Source organism: Idiotropiscis lumnitzeri, chromosome 10 (genome assembly GCF_059441095.1).
Source record: "Idiotropiscis lumnitzeri isolate Australia: NSW breed Sydney's pygmy pipehorse chromosome 10, RoL_Ilum_1.0, whole genome shotgun sequence".
Classification (NCBI taxonomy): Eukaryota; Metazoa; Chordata; class Actinopteri; order Syngnathiformes; family Syngnathidae; genus Idiotropiscis; species Idiotropiscis lumnitzeri.
Window position 1 is genome coordinate 15550239 of NC_142400.1, and position 25775 is coordinate 15576013.

General features: G+C 40.3%; 1 protein-coding gene across 2 annotated transcripts in view; it reads right to left on the bottom strand.

The window, feature by feature from the left end:
- Window positions 1-25775, bottom strand: part of LOC148329492 (low-density lipoprotein receptor class A domain-containing protein 4-like) — a 146369-nt gene that overhangs the window by 26486 nt on the left and 94108 nt on the right. The window contains exon 1 of one of the 2 annotated variants that reach the window (XM_088307366.1): window positions 13480-13865. The exons of the other annotated variant lie outside the window; for it this stretch is intronic. Coding sequence (XP_088163492.1) covers window positions 13480-13573 — 94 coding nt within the window. The 5' untranslated portion in view covers window positions 13574-13865. Of the gene's footprint in view, window positions 1-13479; window positions 13866-25775 lie in introns of those variants that run through there. 2 annotated transcript variants of the gene reach the window in all.

The window sequence follows — 25775 nt, forward strand, 5'->3', positions numbered from 1 at the left end:
TTCAAAGTAATTTATAGAGACTGTTGTGCTTATTACCAACGCATGTTCTAAAAGAAAGAGTGTTGATCAGCCGTTCCCAAGCAACCATCCTGTCAAGCCACACGCGAGCCAGTCATGTCAACAGATTGACTGGCATTCAAATAAAAACGAATGGTTACTAACTCATTGCACCATGACAATGTCCGGACAGGATAGTCTTTTGTGAATGCTACTTTCAAACTCCAAGCGGATAACATGCAGCTCCTTGTTGGTGTTGAAAAAAAAAAGCAGAATTTCTCTTTCTTCACCAATTAATATGATATCATGAAGGCATCGGGTTATAGAGACACAATATGGCCTTTGGGCAGTCAGTGAACGCCTTTGACACGTCGGCAGGAGTCAGCCACTCACTTGGCTAACGGCTGTTATGAGTCGTTAGTGAGCAGCTGAAATGACTCAAAGCGTGAAATATGATGTTTCACCTTCACAGGGCGCACGACTTACGGCAGTCTCTGGAGAGCACAAGAGGAAAGGCACCTACGTTTTTGGGAGTATGCGGTCCAGGTGAGGTATAAATAGGGAACGTCCTCATTTCAGGGTAGCTCCAACCAGAACTACATTCCATGAAGGTGCCTAAGTGACACACTTAGGAAGTCGATGGGAGGATCTGTGCAACTGAAATAGTAGGGCCGTCACTGTGGAATTGTTTTAGAATTGATCATTATAATGATTATTCCATCCACCAATTGAAAAATGCAATTGTAATTTTCATAAAAGTGTATTGCAAAACAAAGAATAGTTTTAGAACCAATTATTCTAAAACAAAAGATAATCGATATGCTTTCATGAAGAATAACAGAAATCGGAGAATAGTAATGTAAAACATTGGTTACTCTCCGCTATAACAGCGTTCAATACAGATCTATGTGACTCGTGCAGCTTAACACCCAAGCACTTATTTTAGTATTTCGAGATCTTACTAATTAATATGGCTTCGCCGACTTTCTTGTGTTCAATACTCAAAGTAATGTTTTTGCGATAACGACACAGAAGTGTAGCTTATTTGCCGCCATGGAGGTGATAATTAGTGATTTGTGCGGTGTTGACACGGAACGGTCGATCCGCCTTTATCGTATTTAGACACGTTAGCTAGACAGCAAACAATCAGTGTTAGGCTGGAATAGCGAGTTAGCGTTCAGTCATTTTCTAAATAAAATATGGTGGACACGCAACGTTTGGCAAACTCTAAATGAAGTGACAATAAACATCTATAGCACGCTGAGGGAAGGCAGAAAACGTCACATGCTTGCAACAAACGGCACAGGTGCATTCAGGGGGCTTTCACAGCAGAGGAACTTGCATAGACACACCGCACTGTTCAACCCATTTATCGTCTTTCTTTGATACATTTTTATGATCATGGGAACACAAAATGGAAATGCCAATAAAATTTCAATTAATTGCGTAGTGCCTCAACGCAGCTTAACAAAACAGGGAAGCGCAAGATGCCCACGTTTTGGGCATTTTTATGTTTTAGGGAAAGATGCAAATACCTCAAAAGCAAAGAATGGGGCAGGCTTGTTTGATTTTTACATATTGTGTGATGTTACTTTACAGTAGTTTGCACTGGAGCCTTAACACCACAATTTGTGACAGTTCGGGGCATCTGACAACACAACAGATTACAAAACGGTGACTGAGTGGCATGATGTGTTATCTAAAGTGCTTCTGTTTTCCTTGCCAAAATAACTCCACATGAGGGTCATTCATTCCGAAATCCAGGGCATCAGTCACAAGATACTATGAAATGTCCTGGCAGCAGACAACATAAAGAGTATACTGTGCATACTGGAGTCAGCAAGGAATGCTTTCGGAGCCTTCTATGACTTCCAATGTGAAAATAAAATCACAATGACTTATCCGTAAAACAATCCTTGGTGCCTTCTGTCTTGCATCGTGGATTGCAGTCAAAGTAATGCGCTCATCCAGAGGGAGACATCTCCGTGCGTGATGCTAAGCAGCATGCACTCTTTAGTCAATCACTGCACATACAGCATTTATATTCAGGCAATTACAAAACGGCAACAAGGGCCATTTATTGTCACAGGGGGAAGCTTGTTGACTCATTCAAACATGATCGGTGTCTTCTTGCAGAGGTAAACGGCAACCTTTGGGAGAATATAAATTTGGACAGTTAAGTGGCTCCAGCTATGCTGCTTCTCGGAGAAGTGAACAATATTATCTGTCAATATCAATTGAAGCCGTGAAAACCTACAAAAACCTAACCCGTAACTTTTTATAGTAAGAGAACATGTAAAATCAAACTACATTTGCAGAGAATTTTGAGGAGCAGATTCACTGCACAAATATGAAAATGTCTTTTGACTTTTTATTTTGCATCCAATAAACAATTAGGCACATTGCAGAGTTGCCATAACATAATAAATATTGTCAGCAAGTGTGCAATGGCCCATAGATGCACCTTGAGCAGTGACACTATCTATACCCGATGTTGGCATTTTGATACAGTACCATTATAGAGAGCAACGGAATAGTTAGCATTAGCATCCCATTGCAGGCATGTAAGCGCACCGAGGTGTTGGAAAGTGATCCTAAAGACTTTTGATAGGCTGCATGAAGATGAACACCATGCGAAAGGACATTTAATTCCCATATTAAAATCCTGCAGTGATCCTTAACAACAGTGCCTCCCCTTGACAATTTACGCTTACTCAAAATCTGCAGTAAACCCAAAAAACATGACATGCCCAAACATGTCTGATATGTGCAGTCGATGCACCAGTCTCTGAACATGTAAAAAAAAATGTATTACCCCATGTGAGAGACAAAACCAGCGAGCAGGTTAATGCATCTGCTTGTTTTTATTTCTTACATATTTTCTTTCACTGCCACTGCAGTGAAGCGGAGTACATGTGGCATTATAAGTATGCTCACTATTAAATTTAACTGAATATTGGGGTGGGTGTGGGTCAAATCAGCTAGTGAAGCAAAAAAAACAAAAAATCCCTGTGCTCTTGTTTACTGTCTGCGACATGCGTCTGGAGTGCAGCACTGTGGCGGTGTGTGTCCACAGACCTGCAGTCATGAGACGCACAGCAGATGGATTCATTCGTCTGAACTCTTTAGCATCTCAGATAGTCAAACTGTGTTTAAATAGATGTGAGGAAACTCCCCGCTTCCATGTACTGGTTGCCCACCATCATGCACACTTGACGGATGGCCCGTCTCAAAAACACTTAGACTACAAAATCTGCCCTGGTCCCAAGGGCATTTTGTGAACCAAGGGAGGAGATTTGGTGTGTTTATGTGTGTGTGTTGGATGGGGGTGCAAAATCGAGACACAAAGGAAATCCAGCAGCCACAGTGGCTGGGTGCTATTGATGCTGTAGTGTTATGCACTGTCGGTGAACCCAGGACAGGAAGCACACAAAAGTTTCACTTTTTATTACTTTAGGACTGTCCCAGCCAAACGGACCTACTCGGCTCAACTTAACAACCGCACAGAAACAATCCGCACAGTGTCTCTGGTAATAATGGTCCACTTTGATTTAAAAGCCAACATTCTTCGCATTCTTTTTTTAACTGAAAAAACATACTAAAGGAGGAATAAACGTGTACACACTTGAACTACGTGTTCATATTTTCTAATTCCAAGTATCAAACCTTCATGAGCACTGGAGAGAGGCAAGTCACCCTGACCACATCCTGAACACAGCTAAGTCACAGAAAATAATAGTTATACTTAACCTCATCATTCAGAATAAAATATAGAGAGAGCCAACTGTGTAAAATGACAGCAGTATTGGAAGTCGAGTCCTGCACAGTGTCAAAGATAATGAATGTGCCATGGGGAAAAAAAAATAAATAAATCAAAGGATCAACTGAAGGACAAGAGGAAAATCAGTCATGTTTTCAGGGAAATCCCGAAGCGAACTCCAACAACAAGCAGATTTTTTTTAGTTTGATGAAGAAACTAATAGCACACTTACATCATCAACTATCCATACCTTGCTGAAGCACCGTGCACCCTCCCAAATCCTTTTTACAGTTATGCAATTCAGTAATCATTACTCATTAACCTTGAACCCACGCTGACCTACGGTTTGGCACCTGCGCGCTCACCTATTCTAAATAAATAAATAAATAAATAAATAAAAAATAAATAAAAAAAGAAGGCTCTTCTTTAATGCCACACATTGGTCACTTTCAGATACGGATATAAATCAGATATGTATGCGATGTGTGAGCGGGAGAGAGCTTAGAAATGAGGACGCAATTGTCTGTGAATCTGCAGTTGTTTTTAGTAATAGTTTAGTAACATACTTTGTAACATAGTTACTATCATTTATGAATTAAGGGTTAAGTTCAAGAACAGGTGTATTTTTTTTAACTGTCGTAGTTTTAACTAAGCAAAATCCATATTGCGGAAGCATTTATAGGTTAAACGTAAAATCACAAAATTAAAATTAAAATATGTAAAGTTGATGTTTTTTAAATCAACGTAAAAAAATACAATTAGGGACACATAAAGCATTGCAAATTTGCTGCGGACCATTATTATTATTATTATTATTATTATTATTATTATTCCTTAAAGACATCTTATTGCAGGTTTGCTCTGCAAGTTATGTTGCTGCGTGACTAGATTCTTCTTTGTGGACTATATCAATCTTATTCACCATTGCTCAGTTTGTGTTTGTTGGCAGTACATTTATGATCTGAATAGCTCTGCAGCACCAATGTAAAAATGTAAAAAGCACATTCCAATCCTGCAGACTGGTAAACTCGGGCTCGATGATTACGGAAATAAAAATAAACACGATTATTTTGATTGCGGTTGAAATCACAATTATTTAAATGATTATTCATTGACTTCAAAGCTTAGTATTGAACTACTGAAACTCAATTACTCAAAGCTATCATTATAGCCTCATGCCCATTCACCCCTGGACATTAAACACTATATTTTTTAACTGTGTATTCTTTCTGTCATGAAAAAAATGACCTTATAAAAATACGTAATGTGAAATGTAAACTTCTGGCATCTTCTGCAGCAACACCTTTGCTGCATTACATTTTTCCATACATTTAAACCCCGATTAAGCATAGCTCTCATCTCTATCATTTTTGTTATTTTGCAGTTGTATTTTCATTTTCTTAAGTATTTGGACTTACTGGGCTAATCAGGTATCATATTTCGTACCATACTATGCAGAAATGCGTGATGGTATGACAAAAAAATCCTTTGGCTCTCTGTATCTTTCTCTGGTGATCTATATCTCTGCTGCGGTAATGCCTCAAATTTCCCCCATTGTGGGACTAATAAAGGACATCTTTATCTTTATCTTTATATTTTGAGGTCAGCAAGATTCCTTCAACCCTTGAAAACGCAACTTTAAATATAATTTGAAAGGACAACAATGAAATGAATTAGTAACAAAGTAAAATAAGAATGTACTCAAATAATGCCAACAAAAAAACAGTAAGTAAAAACACATCCTGGCTGTTCCAGCACGTTTTGACCTCTTAGGGGCGCTGTGGAGCCGCACATGGAAGGAGTACACAGTTGAATGACACGAAGAAGAATTCTCAATTTATAGAACTTAGTTTTTCACAGATGGTGGAGAATTTGGGCCTTTGAGTATTGTTATATGTCTTAATGTGTTTACAAAGCACTTGTTTCTTTATAATTTAATATTCGTTATTTGAAGAAATATCACTCCTGAAGTCCATGCCAATTTTCAGTTGGCACGTTAATTGGATTTTACCATTAGCATTAGCGATGTTTTAAAAACGAGGCTTGTCTTGTCTTTAAATTTACAGCGCGTGTACTTCTATTTTTTGTGTGTTTAGCTCTACTGTAAACACCAGCATTAAACAGCTTCAAGGACTCGTAGCGATAGCAGAAACACGTACATGTTACACGCTTGGTACGCAAGCAACATAGTGCAGTCAGGTTTCTTTCACGTTATAAACTTGCACACATTCTGGAACGCCATTCCGCATATTAATCGTTTGTATGTGATTTAGGGCTGCCACAAACAATTATTTTGGCAGTCGACTAATCACCAACAGTCGTCACGATTAGTCAATTAATCGGATCATATGTAAATTGCGGCATGTCGCACCAACATGGAGCTGCTCTTATATAATAATTAGTTTATAGAGCTTGATTCATTATGTATGTACAAATTAATCAGATGAAACAACGCTCAACTTTGATTAGTAAATAAGAAAAATGTACTGCGCTAAAGAAAAGTAAAATAAACACCTGTATTGGTTTTTAATTTTGTTTTCATTTAATCTTTATCCCAAACATTTTGTTTTTCTTCACTAATATGGGTAGTTTAACAGTAGTAGATTGGTCTACATAATCAATGCAATACGGAAAAAGAATCATTAAATAGGAGGAACATTTTTTATTATTTTTTTGCTAGTACTATAACACCGTATATTGCACCAAACTCAATTATGTGTTTTATATTTATGAAATGCCAATGAGGACTTGTGGCAAATATGTCATGTTTTTTTGTTTTGATCACTGGAATTTCCCGGTCCATGAACGCATCACTCCGTTTGCGAGAGATCTTTCTGATTCGATGTCAGACACGGCATACGCACACAGTTTTGTTTGTCTAAAAACATGAGTTTGCTGACTAATGCTTCCATAATCCATAATAGGCCCGACAATATGTTGGCGTAGCAAAAAGGACATTGTGTCCGTGTACATCAAACACACACCGTGACCAGTATTTGTTCAAACTACAGCTAGCGTGCAGACACGACTGAACGTGTCAGAAATGAAAAACCGCATTCGCCACAATGTGCGTCTTTTTGTGATAATCAAGCATTGCCGTCGTGCTGCCACGAAAGGGAGGTTTGGTTAAGTATTTGTGGGTGGAATGTGCCGTAACTTTACAACTCTGTTGCTAACACCAGGTAGCCATGACATCCTGCCTCACTACCCACAATGCTTCTGTGTAGATCACGGATGACGCGGATCACCACGACTGCAAAATGTGCGCCCTAGACAGGGATGCAGCCAGCGGGAAAAGCAATTCATTTTGGGACTACTATTGTATCTGCGTTTATTACTTTTTTTTTAACATCCCACCCATTTATCCAAGACATGACTCTTTCCACAATTAATTAATCAAAAATCGACAGCACATCACCAATGAAATGCAGGGATTGGAAAATCCTCGCGATTATTGTGAATTTGGATTGTGTATCTGGCTGAAGACAGAAGGGCAAATATTGACTGTGACTACAGTCCCTGTCTGTATGTGCAAGTGTGTAAGTGAACATCTGTCCAAGTGTAAACGAGAGCGCATATGACTGTGTGTTTGTGTAAGTGTCAGCAAGTCACTTGAACGATGAACCTGCAGCCACCTACACACTAACTGCACTCATACACAGGATTACTGATCAACCCTTTGCATTCACCTGGCTGGCCCTGACTCCAGACTGTTGCATACACAGAGACACATTCAGCCACTCCACACACTGACACAGTGACCCCCTTTCCTAGCGCATGTATATAGCATTGTCTAAAGAAGTAAACTCAAAAGAGCTCATGAACTCTTTGCTCATCGCAGCTGGAAATAATCTTATAGTGGCAACAGTTTTTAGATTACATTGGAAATGTAAAATATAAAATTTCACATTTACCGTATTTTTACGACCATAAGACGCGCTGCATCAAAGGGCGCAACACCAGTTGAGGGTGCTATTTCCGTATTTAATGCATATACTAGACGTGCCGCACTACAAAGCGCTAGCTCAGCTGCTCGCGCTAGCTCAGCTGCTCGCGCTAGCTCAGCTGCTCGCATGGCTGTTTAGAGAGATGTGCTGTTGTGCTTTGGGCTTTTTGCAGTCTGTTGTCTAAACCTGGGACGTTTCTTGCTTGCAATAACATAAATGATAAGACAGACTACAACATTGTGGACAGCTGCCCTTTTGTCCAGCTTTCTCCTACACCATCACCCAAACACCATAGTCACATAATGTATAAGTCACGGTCAATTAGAAGCATAGATGACTCAGACTTTGCCCAGCAGGGTGTGCTAACATGCACTCCGAACAGCCCAATGAGTAAAAGGGTTGATGGTCGCGAGTGATGCTTAGTCCATATAATGGGCGCGTCGCTTTACAAGGCGCTTTGTCTGTTTTGGGAAAGATTAGGGACTTTAAAGAGTGCCCTATGGCCCGGAAAATATGGTACTTGTTATTTGCATTATATGCATTAGTTGTTAGTTTCTCTTTCCTAGAAGAAAAAACAATTCTCGTAACTGGCTGGTTATGTGTGGTAACAGATTAGTTATTAGATGAGGCTATTACTAAAAAAAAAAATTTGCTTTGCTGTCAATTAGAGGAAAACGCAAATCACCTCTTTTAACATTGTTGTGTAAGCCTCGATTTAACAACAACTGTTAACAACTAACTGAATTTTACTGCAATACTGTACGCTGTGGGCGCTTTTCCATAATCCAATGCAGATATTAATATTTGTAGAACCTAGTTAGCAGATTTATCATTTTATGAGGATACTTGACTAGACCCGAGTAAAATTCTGACACCTATTACAATGACTTAAATTGTTGCTGTGCCTCAGGTATGAGAGCTGCAGTATTATTCGTCTAACGCTGAGCCACAAGTCTCCTTATTGTGGTTAATAGCCACATACCGACAAGTAAATATATTGTTCTCTAAATTATTAAGTGTGTCTGACTGTTCAATTTGGTTTCCGGTGGTACTATTTCGAGGTAGAAAACAATGCCCCAAACCAATCCAAGTAGCGTGGAACTGAACCAAGCCAAGTCAATACTGTGCAACAATAGATTACGTGGAGGGGGGAAATGTGAGCTACTGTCTAAATTTAAAAGGAAATGGGTAAATCCCTACCAGTTATGGTGCACTTCGTTGTGTATTTCCGACATAAAAGACAATACTAGATTAAGTCACTACAGACTCAAGAGCGGTTTCAGGATTTATCTTTATCGTGTCATAGGATTTCTATTGTGTCATGTAGCAGCAAGCAACACAGCAAAATTCTGAATTCAAATAACCCGTTTGTTAAATATGAGTTACTTTTTGGATGAAAACATGTCCCAATGTCCAATTGTATGCCCCCAAATAACTCCAAATTGAGTGATAGGTCGATATAAGAAATCAGGTTAGATTTCAACACTTTTTGGATGATCAAAGAGGAGTTACAATGCTATGCAAGCAATGGACATCGATTGTAAACACTGCATGGAAATCATCAAATTGAAAACAAGACAGGCGACAGAGGGGATTCCTCTGTACATCATATCTAAAAATAAACCCTGAAAACTAATTTTGAACAAACCAGAGTACATTTATCTGACTGGAGCGCAAAACAAACCTGCGTGATGTGATCACACAAAAATGGCCTCACGAAAAATGAAAACTAATCAACTGTCACATACCCGCACAAAAGCCAAACATCACCAGCTAGGCACTATTATGTGGTGGGGGTGTTTTGCACACCCGTAAACACAACAGGTCTGAATGTTGATATATATTTTTTTAAACGACTCAAAAACTATAACATCACACACACAAAAAAAAAAAGATCTTCCCAGCCAAGCAATGTATGTAATTTGCACCTCAATTAAGCTTTTACAATCACCCACACATGACCCCCACACTCTCTAAGCACTTTTTACACTTAATAAATGTAACTTAGAAGATGCAAAATAAAATAATACATAATTTTTTTTTTCTTTTTCCTAACATGGTTTACCTTAACGAGAATCCTGTGTCGCATTGTAGTATGCCACTGGCATATATACAAAAACAAAATTACATTGAAATAATAATACAGGAGCAATAATAGTAATAATAATGCTGTGAACATATAGTTTCACTTTTAACCTCACTATACAAGAAATAATTATTTTTTTCTAAAAGTCAACAAATCAGAAATGTAGGATTCAATACAGAAAGAGTTATTTAATAACGTTGCATTGTCGCATAGATTGAATGGCAACTCGGTGTATGTGTGTGAGTGTGACTACTTATGTATGTGGGAATTGCGCGTGTGTCTGTGTCGTGTTGGAGGCAGCCGGGGTGTTTGAGTGGGGTCCCGCAAGCCTGTGGGAGTAGTTAGCAAGCTAATGAGCTTGAAATCAACTGTTAAGCAGTACAGTCAATTATGTCCATCTCTGCAGTGTATCATCGCCTCTGTCATTCGCTGTTGGCCTCTCACGCCGTCATAGCAACAAACGCGTGTGTGTGCGTGTGTCTTTCGAAGGGAGACGAAATACCCAGCTATCTTAGCGCTAGCAAGGACGAAGCTGGAACCACATAACCCAGATGGATTTACGGGACCGAAAGCAAACACCCTGCGTTCTGCTGCTGGTTGGTGTACAAGAAGGGATTCTCGTGGTTAACAGTGAGCTATTTTAAACTAAAAAGGAAAACTTTTCTGAAGGTTGTCATGGCTGCATCAACGCGACGGCGTATACTCCTATTCAATCGATAAGTTTCAAATAAGTCAATATAAGGTTTGTAAAGCTCTTAGGACAACACATTGAGTCGACACAGAGCTAAAAGTGCACTCCATTTAGCTTTTTGATCAATTAGATTTTTCATTTGTAGGACTCTGGCGTATTTTTTCTGAAAAGCACAAAATGTAAATCGATTAGAACGTCCTTCCCTGATGTCAACACAAATAGCAAATGGAGATTTTGGGAGTGGGGCCGAGCCCCAGTGACCACAATGTTAGAATATTGACTTTATACTTTCATATTCGTGGTAATACAGTAAGAGGAGCCCGTCTCTAAATTGCCGCGCGGCGCACTGGATGAGGTTTTACAAAGACAATGCATGCCTGTGAACGATCGTTTGAGCAAGTCCGGTAAACCACATTTTGTCAGCGCAGGAGATTATTTGCTCAAACCCCATTCCTGAAGTTTGGAGAACTACAGCAGACTTGGTAACCAGCTATGAAAGTAAGTTAATATTATTTGTAGCTTTATATTCTGCGATACAATATGACAAACCGTATTTTTGCAACCATCAGCTGCACCGTATTAAAAGTTGCTGTCTCAGTTACAGGTACTATTTCTATATTCAAGGCTCACCATATTATTGGGCGCAGACATAGTAAAACATACGCTCACTTAAAACATACGGTAGCATGCATGCACGCTAAATGAATCATGCATGCTTGTGTAAGTTTTTAAAAGACAGCGGGAGCAAAACAGAATTTGGTTGTCCTTTATTGAAGCTCAAAACATTTTTATTCACAAATTGTGGTGTAAGTCACCCGTGCTGACTCCTAGTCTTAGTAAAGTTGTGTTCGCCATCTGTCATCCATCACTTGCACGCTGTTTGCAACTTCACTTTGAATGCCCTGTTTACAGCGATGACCAACGGTTGAATGATGGCAAGCTCCAAATTCATTTGCTGCACTATACAGTATACCAGCACCTACTGGGGGGGTGCCTTTAGCGCCCCCTTTCACACGCACCCTTCCCCCTTCAATGTCCACATGCTGTCCTCAGTAACGTCTGCCTTTCGTCTATATAAGCAACGTGTCGGCAGTCTGGCGGAGCATGCATAAAAGTCACGCAACAATATTTAAAGACTTTGGAACGCTGTGGACACATAAGGTGTGCCGCATTATAAAACGCCCCATACATTTTAAATGTGCCTTATGGTTGCAAAAATCCAGGACCTAGTTGTTTTAAAAAAGCTGTTGTGTCCACGCCGAACAGTCACCCATCTTCCATGCTACCTCGGCTGCTCAGGAAGTACCAGAAGAATGCTAGGTGTATATATTTACGGTTACCATGAAAGTGATTTCGTTTGTACTGCAATATGAATTTTAAACCAAATCACCCACCTCTACAATTTTCCATAACAAGAAGTCAATGTATCTACGAGCATGACTTTAGAATTTCAATATTGTGATATACAAACAACTATTGTCATTTTGGGGACTAGCGTTGTGATCTGGAATGTTTCTCTTTCCTCTCTACCGACTATCAGTTCCACTTACAAAATGAAAGAAAGGACTTTAGCTTTCCTCAGCCAAATAATTTATCAGAGCATGAGCAACATTATTCAGTCTTGCGATCGCTGTTAGACAAGCTAGCAGACAAACAAGCTCTTTTCAACACCAACAAATTGGATGGATGGCCGCAATAATGCCATGTTGATTGAGAAAATGCAATAAAAAGAATGAGGGGGTGTCACTCAAGACAAGACAGATTTATGGAAAACAGTACCAAAAAAAACAAACAACACAGTCATAGCTTTGAGGAAATTTAACTGAGTGACTACCTGTACTCTCCTCTTTACCTACATCCCTGACTTTTTTTTTTTAATCCCAGGGTGAGCAAAAACTGGTTGACACTACATGACCAGTGCAAGTTGAGCCATGAGTCAGTACGACATACAAACGTACAGTTCTTGGTTACAGTATGGTGTCACTGCAGCTACACTCTGCTGCCAAATCTAAATCAAATATCCTACATTCACCACCGGTTGCCGAGCCTGGCCTCTCCCACAATGGAAATGACACATAACTGGAACTCTGTCTCATTTTTCTGCACATCTGCATGTTGGTCCTTGGTGAGTGCATGAAAACATCTTTTTTTTTTGTAAAACTTCTAATCTAGCTTCCTGGCTGGGAACTCACCTTTGTCTCTCTGTGTGTTTCTTGTTAATTTGTCTTTGACAGCATGCTATGACTGTCCTCTGTATTTCTCCTATCCTGCATATGTCTGTTGTGTCTCAGTCATAAAGAGGAGCATCTGCAGTGGCTCTAACAGGCAGCATTCGAGCAGAGCTGATAATGACAGTTTCTCTGTGGGCAACTCAGACAGCAGACAGACATATCATACCATTCCAGCGTTTCCTGTTAGAGCTGACTGCCAACTATTTAACCCTCTGTAGGGATCCCTTATATTCTATGCGCACTGATGTCAATGGTCAACTAAAATGGGTGTAATTCATAGAAACAACTCTCCCTAAGACAAACAGCTGTCAAGTTTCTTGATTTAAAACATACCTTAAGAGTAATGTGTGCAAAACTTCCAATGTAAGTCATTATTTCCGCAGGCTATTGTGACTGCTGCTTGTCCACGTATTAGTGGCAGCTATACAGTATGAGCTAAAAATACCGTCACACGTTTACTGGCTTCTCGCTTTAAACTTGAAAGTCATATGGCCACATAAAACGACATTCTAGAGAAATACCAATAGTGACGATGGACCCTCTTTAAAGTTTCCATTGTACTGCGCTGGCCCACAAAAAATGGAAGTAGCCATAGAAATATTAATGAGAAGGCATGTTTGACAGTAACAAACGAACTCGTTTCTTGGAGGAACTCGCGTCTTGTCCTAAACGACACTGGACTTGCAAGTGTACATAAAACGGATTAGGAACTGCATTCGTCTCTGGGCCGGATTTAAGGTCACGGAAAACACAAGTATGATACTCACATATCTCCATTCCCTGTGGCTGGGAAGCGGTACAGTTGCAGGAGCAGGTGACATTGGAGTTGCCGGAGCCGCCAGGGGCCGTGAGGTTTTGCATGGGGCTCGGTGGCCTCGGTGGACCGGGACACCGCTCCGGGGAGGAGAGAGCCGCCGCCGCCACCGTCACCGTCGGGGAGCCCCGACGAGAAAAGCACGAAAAACTTCCAGGCAGCGGCAGCAGAGTCCGCCGCTTCGGCTGACTCGCGTCAGTTACGCACGTATGTTCCACGATGTTTCTCACGCCATATTTCTCTCGGGGTGGACTCGGAAAGTGAATTCGTTGCCAGTTCGAGGTTAAGCCATTTCTTGCGGCGCTCGCATTTTGCACTTCTTCCTTTTCGTCCGCCGCCGCGAGCAGCTGTCTTCGAACTGGACCAGGGCAGACGGGGTGGACTCAACCCCGCCCACACTCTAACTGACAGCCGTGCTAACCAATCGCATTCCTCCAGAGGACGACCGACACTGTTGCCTTCATGGAGGTGAAATAAATCTCTTGGAAAAAGTGCCAAGTACACGAAAGTGAAGTATACTACACTGCATACACGCTATAGCAAATCACGACCGTTGTGCAGTTTTTCCATTGACCAACTAACAAAACATTATAAAAGACATTGAGAGTTCCAATTGTGTAACCTATTTCCTGCGGCATGTATTCTCAAAATCACACATACATATTGACACATTAAAAATAATTTTCGTCAAAACTACATCAAATCATAAACAACATAACATGTATGTACGATTGTTTACATGACTCCAATCTAACAATTGAAAGCCATTGCATTTGCGCATAACATTAAAACAACATTTGAATGTCCGTCAAGAATTAGTACATGCACGACAAGAAATGAATAGGAACATGTAGATGACAATAGAGAAAGGCAAGGACAGTGAGTGATATACATGTGCCTGCATGTGTGTGTCTGACTAGCGGGTGTAAGGGGGAGGGGGTGACTGAAAGCGTTGACTTGAGTCAGAGGAGAAGCAGACGTCCGGGTTGTGGTTGACAATGGCTCTGGGCGAGCAGACCAGAGGGGAGGAGGAAGAAGAGGGCTGGCCTGGTGCGTTTTTGGGGGGAGGGAAGAGTGCTTCAAGTTTCACTCCCTTGTTATGGCTGGCCTCAACCAATGAAGAAGGTCTTTGAAGAAGCTAACCTTGAGTTGACCCCCGCACCAGTCTCGTGGTTCAGGGCCACATGTGCTGCAGAGAGGCATGACCCCCAATGTCCCCTTTACACCACCGTACCCCCCTGACTCAGGCAGACTGTAAAAGGCTGCATCTAATCACACATACTGTACAAATGCTGTTCACTGACTAGTACAGTACCATTTGCAGTCTTAAAATAAACTAGGTTATTCAAATCTCACAGACTTTGAATGCCGCTTTTAACCAGTAGGTTATTAAGGCCATAACTAGTCCTTACAAGTGGTACTTAAAGAAATATTTGGCACAGAAGTGGCTCAAAAAACAAAATACATAGACAGCCAGACATAGATATTTTATTCATCCTGGGAGAGACAGTAAATTACAATTCTCATTATGGTAGTACGTAGTACAATTTCTAAATATTTTGAAAAATGTCTTCACCCTTTTGGTTTGCCATTTTTATACAACAGTAAAGTGAAATAGACCTCCAGCAAGCAAAATAAATAAACTTTAAATAAGTGTCGCAACACTAACCATGCTCATTAAATATTTATCTATACAGTGCACGCGCGCACACACACACACACACACACGCACACGCACACACGCATACACGTAAGATTTAAAAAGTTACGACTTGTGTGGGGCTGATAACATTAAAAAATGCCTCTATACCCTCTTTTTCATTAAAAGCACTTCATTTAATTTGCTCGTATATATGCCTGTGCATAACATACTGGAGCAGGCCTCTTTTATTTTTTTCTTTGTAACAAATGAACTCTTAACGTGCATATTCCAGGGGTACTCACCTCTACTGACAAACACCCCAACGCCACCAAACAATACACGCACTCTCAGACACAAACTGTCTGGAGCGTCAATTTAGTCCCCCAGGGAGCATGCAGTGTGATACCACTAACAGGCCAGACCAGACTAGACAGCCAGCAGACAGATAAATACCAGGCCCTCCTGAATACCAAATGCATCCTCGTCTACTGGTCCCCCTACCCTCCTCCATGACTGCAGTCCTCGGCGGACATGCACGCTCGCACACACGCCCACGCTCACACGCACACGCACGCAAACGCACGCACTTATGCGGGCACTCTAATTATTCTTGCATACTTGACTTGCCACAATATTTTTTGTTTTGTCGTTTTAAAGTTATTGAGACCAAGCCAGGAATATGCAAAATAAACTGTTGTATGATTGAAACAGCATAAAGCTCTCATTGAACAATAACGAGGATTGGGAGTCCCAATTTGAGCCCCTGTGGTGCGGTGGGTGACACCAATTTACAGCGCCATCTTGTGCCTCAGATGGGAAAGGCGAATTGATTCTCAGAATTGTCAACAGATTTTTTTTTAAATGCCAGTTTAGATTTTGTGTTTGTATTCTTGCTTATATGGGATTCCATTTATTTATTGTGAAAGAACAAATGAGGGAACGTAGAAATGCACGGAAAATGTAGAATGCTACAAATCCTACTTTACTTGCAGATGTTTTCATGGTAGTTTACATTATTCCTGAAATGAATTGATGTTTAGTCATGATGCCTTTTAGTTCAGTTTTTTTTCAATCATCCATCAAGGGATTTCTTTTTTTGATGGCGTATATGAAAAGAGCAGGCGGAAAACTGAAATAATGGAGGTGAGCAATGATTATGATAATGAATGGCCACTCAACAAAACTGCAACAACAAACTAATCATGTGCAACAATATGTTAGCGCTTAAAGTAGTCGTAAATTCAGAATTTTAACACAAGAAATTATATTAGCCTTTTTGTCATAATGTATTATGACTAAAAATTTTAATATTATCATCATATTAATATAAAAATTATCCAAACCTCCATCCATCCAGCCAACTATTTTGTAATGGAAATCGCTTGTCCTCACTTGGGTCGCAGGTGATCTGGAGCATATTGCAGCGAAGAGACCCTGAAGCCAGCCGCAGGGCACATAGACAAGCAACCATTCACTTGGCCTCAAGTACAAATTAGAGACACCAATTAACCAAAAAAATGCAGGTTTTTGGATGGTGGAAGGAATTAATATACAGGAAATTGTATGCAAAATATTGTCAGGTGAAAACGGTCCAATATGACAGTACTATTAGTTACAAAGACAGGTCTCACGTTATATAATTTCAGCCACAAAAAATCTAGTTTGTCATGTAAGAACAAGATGATATGTCATTTTGCCACACATTTGCATAGCGCATTGTTGCTAGGCAGAGTTGATGGGGCTTAGTTACTGTATAATTGCTCTGTATTGGCCTATAAAAATGGTATTCTGTACAACCAGTACGCTCATTAGGCTGTTTGAATGGCAAACAAGCAGAAACCAAAGTCACACAAACAACCTCTAAGGGAAATTTGTCATAAAATGGCAGAATAAGGAATATGAGAAATCTTTACAATACTATTTATATTTGAAGCTGACATTAATTTGTGTTGGGGCGGGTCAAACTATTAATATTTATATATTTATATGGGGCATGCTTTGTCTGTTTTGTTTGCGCTGTTATACCTTTCAGTACAGTAAAATCGGTCAGTATGAGCAGGTGTAAGTGAAGTTTGATTATTATTATTATTTTTATTTTAAATGTGAATTTACCTCATTGTGCTATAAACGCAGCTTCAAACAGATGATAAAAACAGGTTTTACGATGTTGTGTTCATAGCATTTGGCTTCTCTGTTACTACGCGACAAAGACCAAAGCACCATAAAGAAAGGAGCAAGGACAATTAATGTACCGGTAACATTAAATTTGATTAACCTTAAACCCTGATATACATAAATAGGAAAATTAAAGTGCGATGAGGTCTGCTTAAACATTAAAACGACATGTAAAAAATGTAATATTAACTGCAATTTACATTTGTTGTGATAAGTCTAATGAATAACTGTCATACAGGTCGAGTTTTTATTAAATACTGTAAAAAATTTAAACAATTTAAAAAAGAGGGCCATTGATGGCAAAGGAGATTTGTCACAGCACACACAAAACATAATATCCTGACAAATTAATGTAAATTTTCAATATTGCAAATACAGAGACTTCAACAACAGAAGAGTTTAATGATCACAGAAATTCGAAAAACTGTTCTTTTGTTCACTTTTAAACAGATAAAAAGATTTCATTTTCAAAGCAGGTTTTGAGCACTATACATCCGCGGTACATATTTTGATGCATTGTTGAGCTTTCTCTATACAGTTCAACCATTGCATAATCACAGTATCACAATGAGTATATATCACAATAATATCAAACGGAAAGTTCATTTTCAATGCCCCAGTCTTAATCATTTATCTGTATTAAATGTAATACAAACATGATTGTAAGAGAAATATAACACTGCAGCACCCCATTCCCCTAAATGCAGAGTCACCTCTCCTTATGATATTCATGAATTCAGCTCTGTCCATCTCGTTGCTGACAAAGCTGAACAGCGACATAGACCAGAATGAGTTGAGAGAACAAAGTGTTTAAGCTTTGACTGTTCGCTCCATGTCTTCGGCAGAGGGCTGAGGAAAATACACGCCTCTCCAGACAGCTAGATTGAAAACCAGGGAGTCACTTTCAATAAAAACACCTGGCATGCCACATCATATTTGCTGTGTCTTGCCCTTGCCTGGCTATAGTGATCTTATCATGTCTCTACAGGTGTGTTTTACACACGCACACACATAGATGCACACACACTCTAGCCTAGCCCATACTAATGATTTTTTTTTTCATTCCCAAAAGGATCCACAACCCCCCATACATTACACAGGTTCAAGTCCGAAGAAGTACACACAAGAAAATACAACTTGCATCCACCTTTTCATTTGAAAAAACACCCCTCATTCTCTTATTTATATATATTATACACCGTAGCAGTGACTGAAGTAAAATAGTGTAAGAGAATGAAAGGAGAAAAACAAGAAAAAGGAGATTGGCAGGCATGGCAGCGTGTATCAGTTTTTGAGTTGAAAGGACATGGAAAACTCATCAAGAAAGAGACAAAGTCAGAGGTAGCGAAAGAAAAAGAGAAGATGACGACAAATGGGAAGTAAGGGAGAGAGGAGAGAGAAAGAGTGGATCATCAGCATGTATGGAGCTCTTTCCACCCCTGTGGTAGGGCCCTGCTGAGCATTGTAATGGGCTGTCTGCCCAGCTGGGCCGATGAGCTCATGTCTGGCTTCAATGCCAATCTCCTGAATTGGCACATGGCTTGGCAGGGTGAGCTCTGACTCACCAACTCACCCTCACCACCTCAGAGGAAGCACAGAACATGGTCAAGACGGGAAAAGACAACACATAATGAGGAAGAGAGAACAAAAATGGACAAAAGGGTGCCAGAGACAGCACACGTGTATAACATAAAGTGTCAGAGAGTGTATCTGTCAGCCATTTCTGTCACAATACTGATAAGAGCCCCAGCCCAGACTAGACGGCAATAATTACACAGCTTCTGAGACAGACAGCAGCTATAAATGTGTGAGCGTGTTTGAAAGTGAGGTTAAAAGAGATAGAAACAGAGGGAACGAGGATGTGTGCTGTGCGTGTTTGTGCGTGTGTGTGTGAGAGTTTTATGCAGCCATAAACAGTGGTGATCACAGAGTGTGGACAGCGTAGGTTATAGCCTCCTGCTGTTAAGACTCCATCCAAAGAGTTACAAGTGCACATGTACACATGCACAGGCAAGCGCAGTGTTTTTTATTTTTTTTTATTTTTGAGAACTTAATACAATACAATATAATTGTATTTACTTAACCACGTATGTCAAAAGCAATGAGATAATGTAGTATGTAATCACTTTGTTCTGAGTCATTCTGCTTATTCCTTTTACCCCGAAATGTAAAAATGTAGTCAGTGAACAATGAATTGCTAATAATTAACAATGACCGTGCAATAGGTCGCTAGCACGCAGCTCAGAGCAAGGCATTGTGGGAAGTCTTTTTTTTCCCCATCTTGGCACCTCATCTGATTTACAAACGTGATGCCGGCAGAAAGTTACTCTTGCGCGGAGGAACCGACCCATACACGCTATCCAAGGCTGATTTTTCAGAGGAGAACGCTTGGCCAAGTGTGTCATATCCTGTTCATGTTAACTATCTGATGTTGACGACATGCTCTGCGGCACACCGCCAGATGAAAGCTTACAAATCACTGGAGGTTTACAACTATTTCTCAAGTGGCTGGATACAGAGTGATAACTTCAAAATCTTATCCAAAGAATCAGTTTTTGTTGTTGCATGGCAAAGTAAACCACCGGGTTTTGAGCATGTTGTACCTGTTAATGGAAGGCTCAGTGCAACTTTGAAAATGATGTGCTTTTGTTGATTCTCTCTGTGATTTCCCACTCATGTGTACTCTGACAAATTGCCATCATATCACAATTTATTTAAAGGTCAAGCAATCCCATCTTGCTTCAGGTGGACAACACGCTGAACTTGTCGCGAACCAGTTGCAGGAAACAAACAGAGAGCCCAACAACCATATACACCATCACTGAGCGGGAACCAGTCCCACCCTGTCCACACACAAATCAGGCAAGTATACCACTACACCATCAACGACATACCGAGTAAACCAATAGTAGATCAATCGGAGATAATACACGTACATCATACAACCACCCATCTCACTCTCCATCCAGCATATGCGTCTTTAACCGGAATTAATTGTTTACAAAATGCATCCATCCATCTGAGTTGCTCATCTCCACAAGGTTCTCGGGTGCTCTAGAGCATATCCCAGCAGTCTACTGCATACCCAGAAAAGGTGTAGAGAAGAGAGGGCACACAAAGACAAACAAATACTTGCCCTCACAATCACACCTAGGGACAATTTAGAGCGTCCAATCAACCCCCCATTCTTGTCTATAAAACTTGGGAGAAAACCGTAATACCCAAAGAAAACCCACACAGGCACGCGGAGAACATGAAAACTCCACACAGGAAGGCTGGAGCGCGGGATCAGCCTTGTACCCCTGAACTGCGGGGTGAACGCGTGCTAACTAGCAATCCACCATGCCGCCATTATTCACAACAAATTCTCAAAATAAACAATTTCTGCCTAAAGGAATGGAAGTCGCGTGATTTCTTTGTTGGTTTTTGGCCATGTTGCTTACATGCAGACATTTCTCCAGATTCTCTGAATCTTTTGATGATATTTTGAACCGTAGATTATGAAATCCCCAAATTCCTTTTTATTGTACCTAAAGAACCATTATTCTCTCTGTACTATTTGCTCAAGTAGTTGATCATAGAGCGATGAATCTCGCCCCATTCTGGCTTGTGAACAACTGAGTCTTTCAGAGGTGCTCCTTTTATACCGTGTCATGACGCTCACCAGTTTCTCAAACTTGCTCACAAGTGGATTGTTCCTATCTGATGTTTTTTTTCAGCAATCCTCAACTTTTCCAGTCTTTTGTTGCCCCAGTGCCAGCCTTTTTGGAATGTGTTAGAGGCATCAAATTCAAAACGAGTGAATATTTGTGAGAAAAAAAAAAATAGACCATTCATCAGGTTGATTATTGTGTCTTTAGCGAGCATTTAAGTGAATATAGGATGTCATGTAAAGTTGGCAAAAACGGATTGGGTGAGAATCATGAAATAAATCATTACAAATGTACTGGCTGAACAACCTGCACCGCCTCACTTACTAAAATTATACGACATCCTTAAGTTTGAACGAGCAAAACACGATTTTGCCATCATTAATTTAATCACACTTGTGTTTTTTCATGCTGAGACACGTTAAAACATCTGCTGTGCAAAATGTCTTCAGAGGTCCTACCCTTCCACACCCTCTTACGTTCATGACCAATTAGTGGGAGAGGTTTACTCACCAAAGTGTAGTACTCGGACACACTAAAAATAAAAAGAGTTACAAAAATACATTCCCAAAAAAAAAAAAATCTTAAAAAAAAAAAAAAACACCGCTGTGTAGCACAAGATTGAGATGAAATTCTAACGAGTGAGGAGAGACCAGGTTGGCAGTGGCGTTTGTGGAATGTGCGACATGTGTGGCCACACTTTTGTTTGCATGAGAAATTTGCACGTCTTTGTGAAGACATGCATTTTCAAGGACTTTGCTAATAAACACGTATGTGAGAGGTTATCAAAGTCAAGGAGGGATGACATCTCAGGGATCAAGGCTGCCCCTAAATGATCGCATTTTTCCCTTAAAATATGAAGCATTCACTCGCGCAAGTCCAACAAGTAAATCTAGAACTTTTACTTATTTATTTTTTAAATTTTTCTGACGCAAGTCAGCTTCAGACTTTAGATTAAAATACTTTTGTGACCAGAACAACGCTGGTAGAAACAGGAATTTGAGATGACGCAAAAAGAAAACATGATCGGTCATCGATTCAAAATGATGCTACGTTGCCAGATTATTACGACCAATGTGCGGATACGAACTGCGTCCTGAAGATTGCTTTACATCATATTTGTTTTAGGACAAGGCACACCAACACCAAGACAAAATATGAAATAATCACTCAAATTAAAACCCTACAACTGAATATATGGGGCCAGTATCGCTTCTGATAGGGCCGCCACTCAAAAAGCCTTAAATGTCGGATCCTGCAATACTCTTACAAAGAACCAAGAGGATGGCCAGAGCCTACATTCTACCCAATAGAGCGAGCGCGTGTATATCAGAGGAGACAAATCCTGGTCTGGTTGCCAGTCAGTCGCGGAGCACATACATTTACCTTTGTTGTTTGAAGATCCAATTTACAGGGAAAGAAGTGAAGATAATGTGTTGTTGGTAGAAAATGACTCGCAATGTCATGGCCGCACAAGTTAACGTTGAGTTGCACAATGAAAACTTGGAAACTCACTGAAATAACAGAAATGATTTTCATGCAGAATGAACAGTACAATTAAGATTTTTTTCCTTTAACCTGACCAGAGCCTCCTGTATGTGGCTATAAATGGGGTATGTATGCCATGGTTGTCATACTCATTGTCGTGTCAGCAGAGAGTGCTGCATCTCAAATTGTGGTATTGACATTTATGGAAATGGGATCCGAGCTCAGCTACATATTACAGTAGGAATAAAAGAGATGGAAAAACTATTTTTGTCAAATAATAATAAAAAAAAAACATCCTGCGCCTTGGTATTTTTCTTCTTTCCAGAATGAATTCATAACAAAACAAGATACATACAGTCTGCTTCCCGTCGCATACGGATAGCTTCCAAGTTATAATGTATTGTCAATTTGGTTGCGGTAACCACGTTCGACTAGCAGCAATGTGGCTAAAATGGCAAATATTTTTTAGATTTTGACAGTTTCAAAATCACTCAGGTCATCAATGACAATCATGGCCATCCCATTTGTTGTCTTGTCTCAGGGTCATCCCATTTTGTCCACGTTGATCTGAAACAAGGCTACCAATCTGTAAACTCAATTTGGAACCATTTGATTGCTATCAACTTTTAGTGCCGGTCAATTGATCCCAACAAAGATGCATGTTGTGTAGTTCTGTGTGTTTGGTAATGTAATCTCCCTTACATCCGTCTACAAATGTCAAAACATAAGCTACAGCCAGTGAGGGCAGCAGGTTCGGAACAGATGGACTCTCATTATGAACAAGTTGAACCGATCCAAACACTCCAAGCGTTCCTCTTCTCCGCCGGTCTGGCCATATCACACAAAATGCTATAGCTCCCATATTGAAGCATAAAATAAAAACATTACTTTAGGTGAGAGATGCTGGGCTCCGAGCTCGCAACGACAGATGGATGTTAGCGGGAACATGTTGCAGCTCAACAGACCTGCTACCACCCTGGCAGAACTAGGAAAAATTCAGGTTAGCACGAATGAGCAAGCTACACTAACACAGCCGCTTCCTTTGGACCCCTCACCGAAATGCGTAGATCTCCAACACATGCCGTAGCACGTAGCTTTGTTAGCTTCCAGGGTGGCTCGCTCAGCATATATATAAACAGCACTGCCCCTGATAAGCTCGTTTGAACCCAGCCAGAGTTCCCTACTGCCTGCCTCTATGCATCCTACGGCTCTGCAGTACAAACGGGGAACTGACAGCTTGTATCAGGCCAGTGAGGGTCCCCGCTGCATGTGGAGCCTGCCTCCAGCTTCTTTTTACAGTAGTTGTACGAAGGATAATAGCGGAGTTGTCAAATCACTCCATAATGGCATGGAACCTCATTGCACACGGCAGAGGTGCTAAAACCAAGAAAACGATTTTTTGCTGCCTCCGTTTGGCAGCTGTAATTCATTTGCAGGGAATAAAATGTTTAAAGGAGCAAGGTTAACAGCAAGGATGGCACAAAGTTTAATAATCATCTCACATGTTGACATTTTAGGCCGTAATTTTGAGCCACTGTAACATTTAAATCAGGGATGTGCTACCGAGGGGCCAAAAAGGACCATACACTTCCGAAACAGACGTATGACAAAAATGCTATTTTAAATATGGGCAAAATATGTGCATATGTGTAAATTACCTGCTTTTGTATGACATTTTTGATAATACATTTTCAATGGCTGTATTAATGATCCACTGACCCAACAGAAAGGGTTTGAAGCAAACAACAAAATAACAATTATTTCCCCTTCCAGTCTAAGAATTACAATTCAAGGATGGCGCAAAACTGCTATACAAGAAACCTACATTAAACAGCAAGAACTTTTTTTGTACATTTTCTTCACAAAAGTGAACTCATTATTGAGGTGCTGCTTTTACCGCATATCATTACGTGGGGGACACAACTAAAATTTTGATGCTAATGTGCTTGTCAAATACACCAGACAGATAAGAGGCACATAAACTCATTTACTGCCATTGACGGCTAAAGACGTCAAATATCCATTTTTTTTTTTTTTTACTAGGCTGGTAGTGAATGAGTTAAATAAGTCAACACGCCCGAATGCTATGCTAATTTAGCACCATCAAATGCTAACATGACCAAACGTCCATCTGTAGCAGCAAGACTAACCAATAAAGGAACACTACACAATGCCACTTGCCTCTCATGGACACATACTCGGAAAATACACCAAAAAAACTTGGGACGGGTTGTGTGCCCGATGTTTTAATTGCTTAACAACCTACTCATCACGCAGGTCACTCCTTCTCTCCCCTCTCGCTCAACCGCAACTCCAAGAGTTCCCCCACGCTGAAAATCTCTCAACAGATATGCATATCTTGAGAATGGTTATTTTGGTCTGATAAAGTTGGAAATCCGCTGAGCGGTGGAAAATTCTCATCCCAGGACACCCCTCTGTATTCAAGAACAAAACACAAAAGCGTTAGCATGGAAATGTTTCTCCTGCTATCGGGCATTAAATTCAACCGCTAAGTAGTTAATGAAGCCCAGCTGGACAATTTATCAACGCCTTTGTCGTTGTTACTTCATTGCTTGCCTCACACCATCACAGCAGCAGACGACGGGAGTTTGGTCGCTTGCACGCCGGAGAGGACACCAAAAGACACCGGTTACATCTTAGCTCTAGATAGCAGCTGTACGACTAGTGGATGGGTTTAAAAATAGTCTGAAATGATAAAAGCTTCAGAAAATGGCTGGTGGGAGTACTTAAGTTACTTAAAGTAAATAACGGGTTGATTTGATTTAACGGTGGATTGGAAGTACAAGTCCCAGTCCCTAAAAACTATATAGAACAATATATATGACAACAACAACGACAATCTGGAGTATCACTCAGCAGCAACTGGTTGGCAATGGAAGGCTTAGTCAACAACGTGGGGAAAAATGACGCCTTGCATTCAAATTATACAGGGAGATTGGGAACGTACTGTTTTCAAACTAGACACAAAGATGGAACCACCAGATATTTATCAGACGTTACAAAATTGCTTAATTTTCCCACCAATGCCTCAAAATAGGCTTCCTATTTATTACTACCCCTTTAGACACTGGGTAGTATGGATGTATGTAGACACATTGCCAGTGTTAAAATGAACATCACGGGTGTTAAACACTATTTGCAATGCAACCCACAATTCTTTTATTGCTCTCTTTTTTTTTTCTATATATACCCTTTAAACATGTTCTACATTGAGTTGTGATGTGCTGCTGAATTTATTGTTCAAAATGAATCCACCCACTGTGCACATATAAA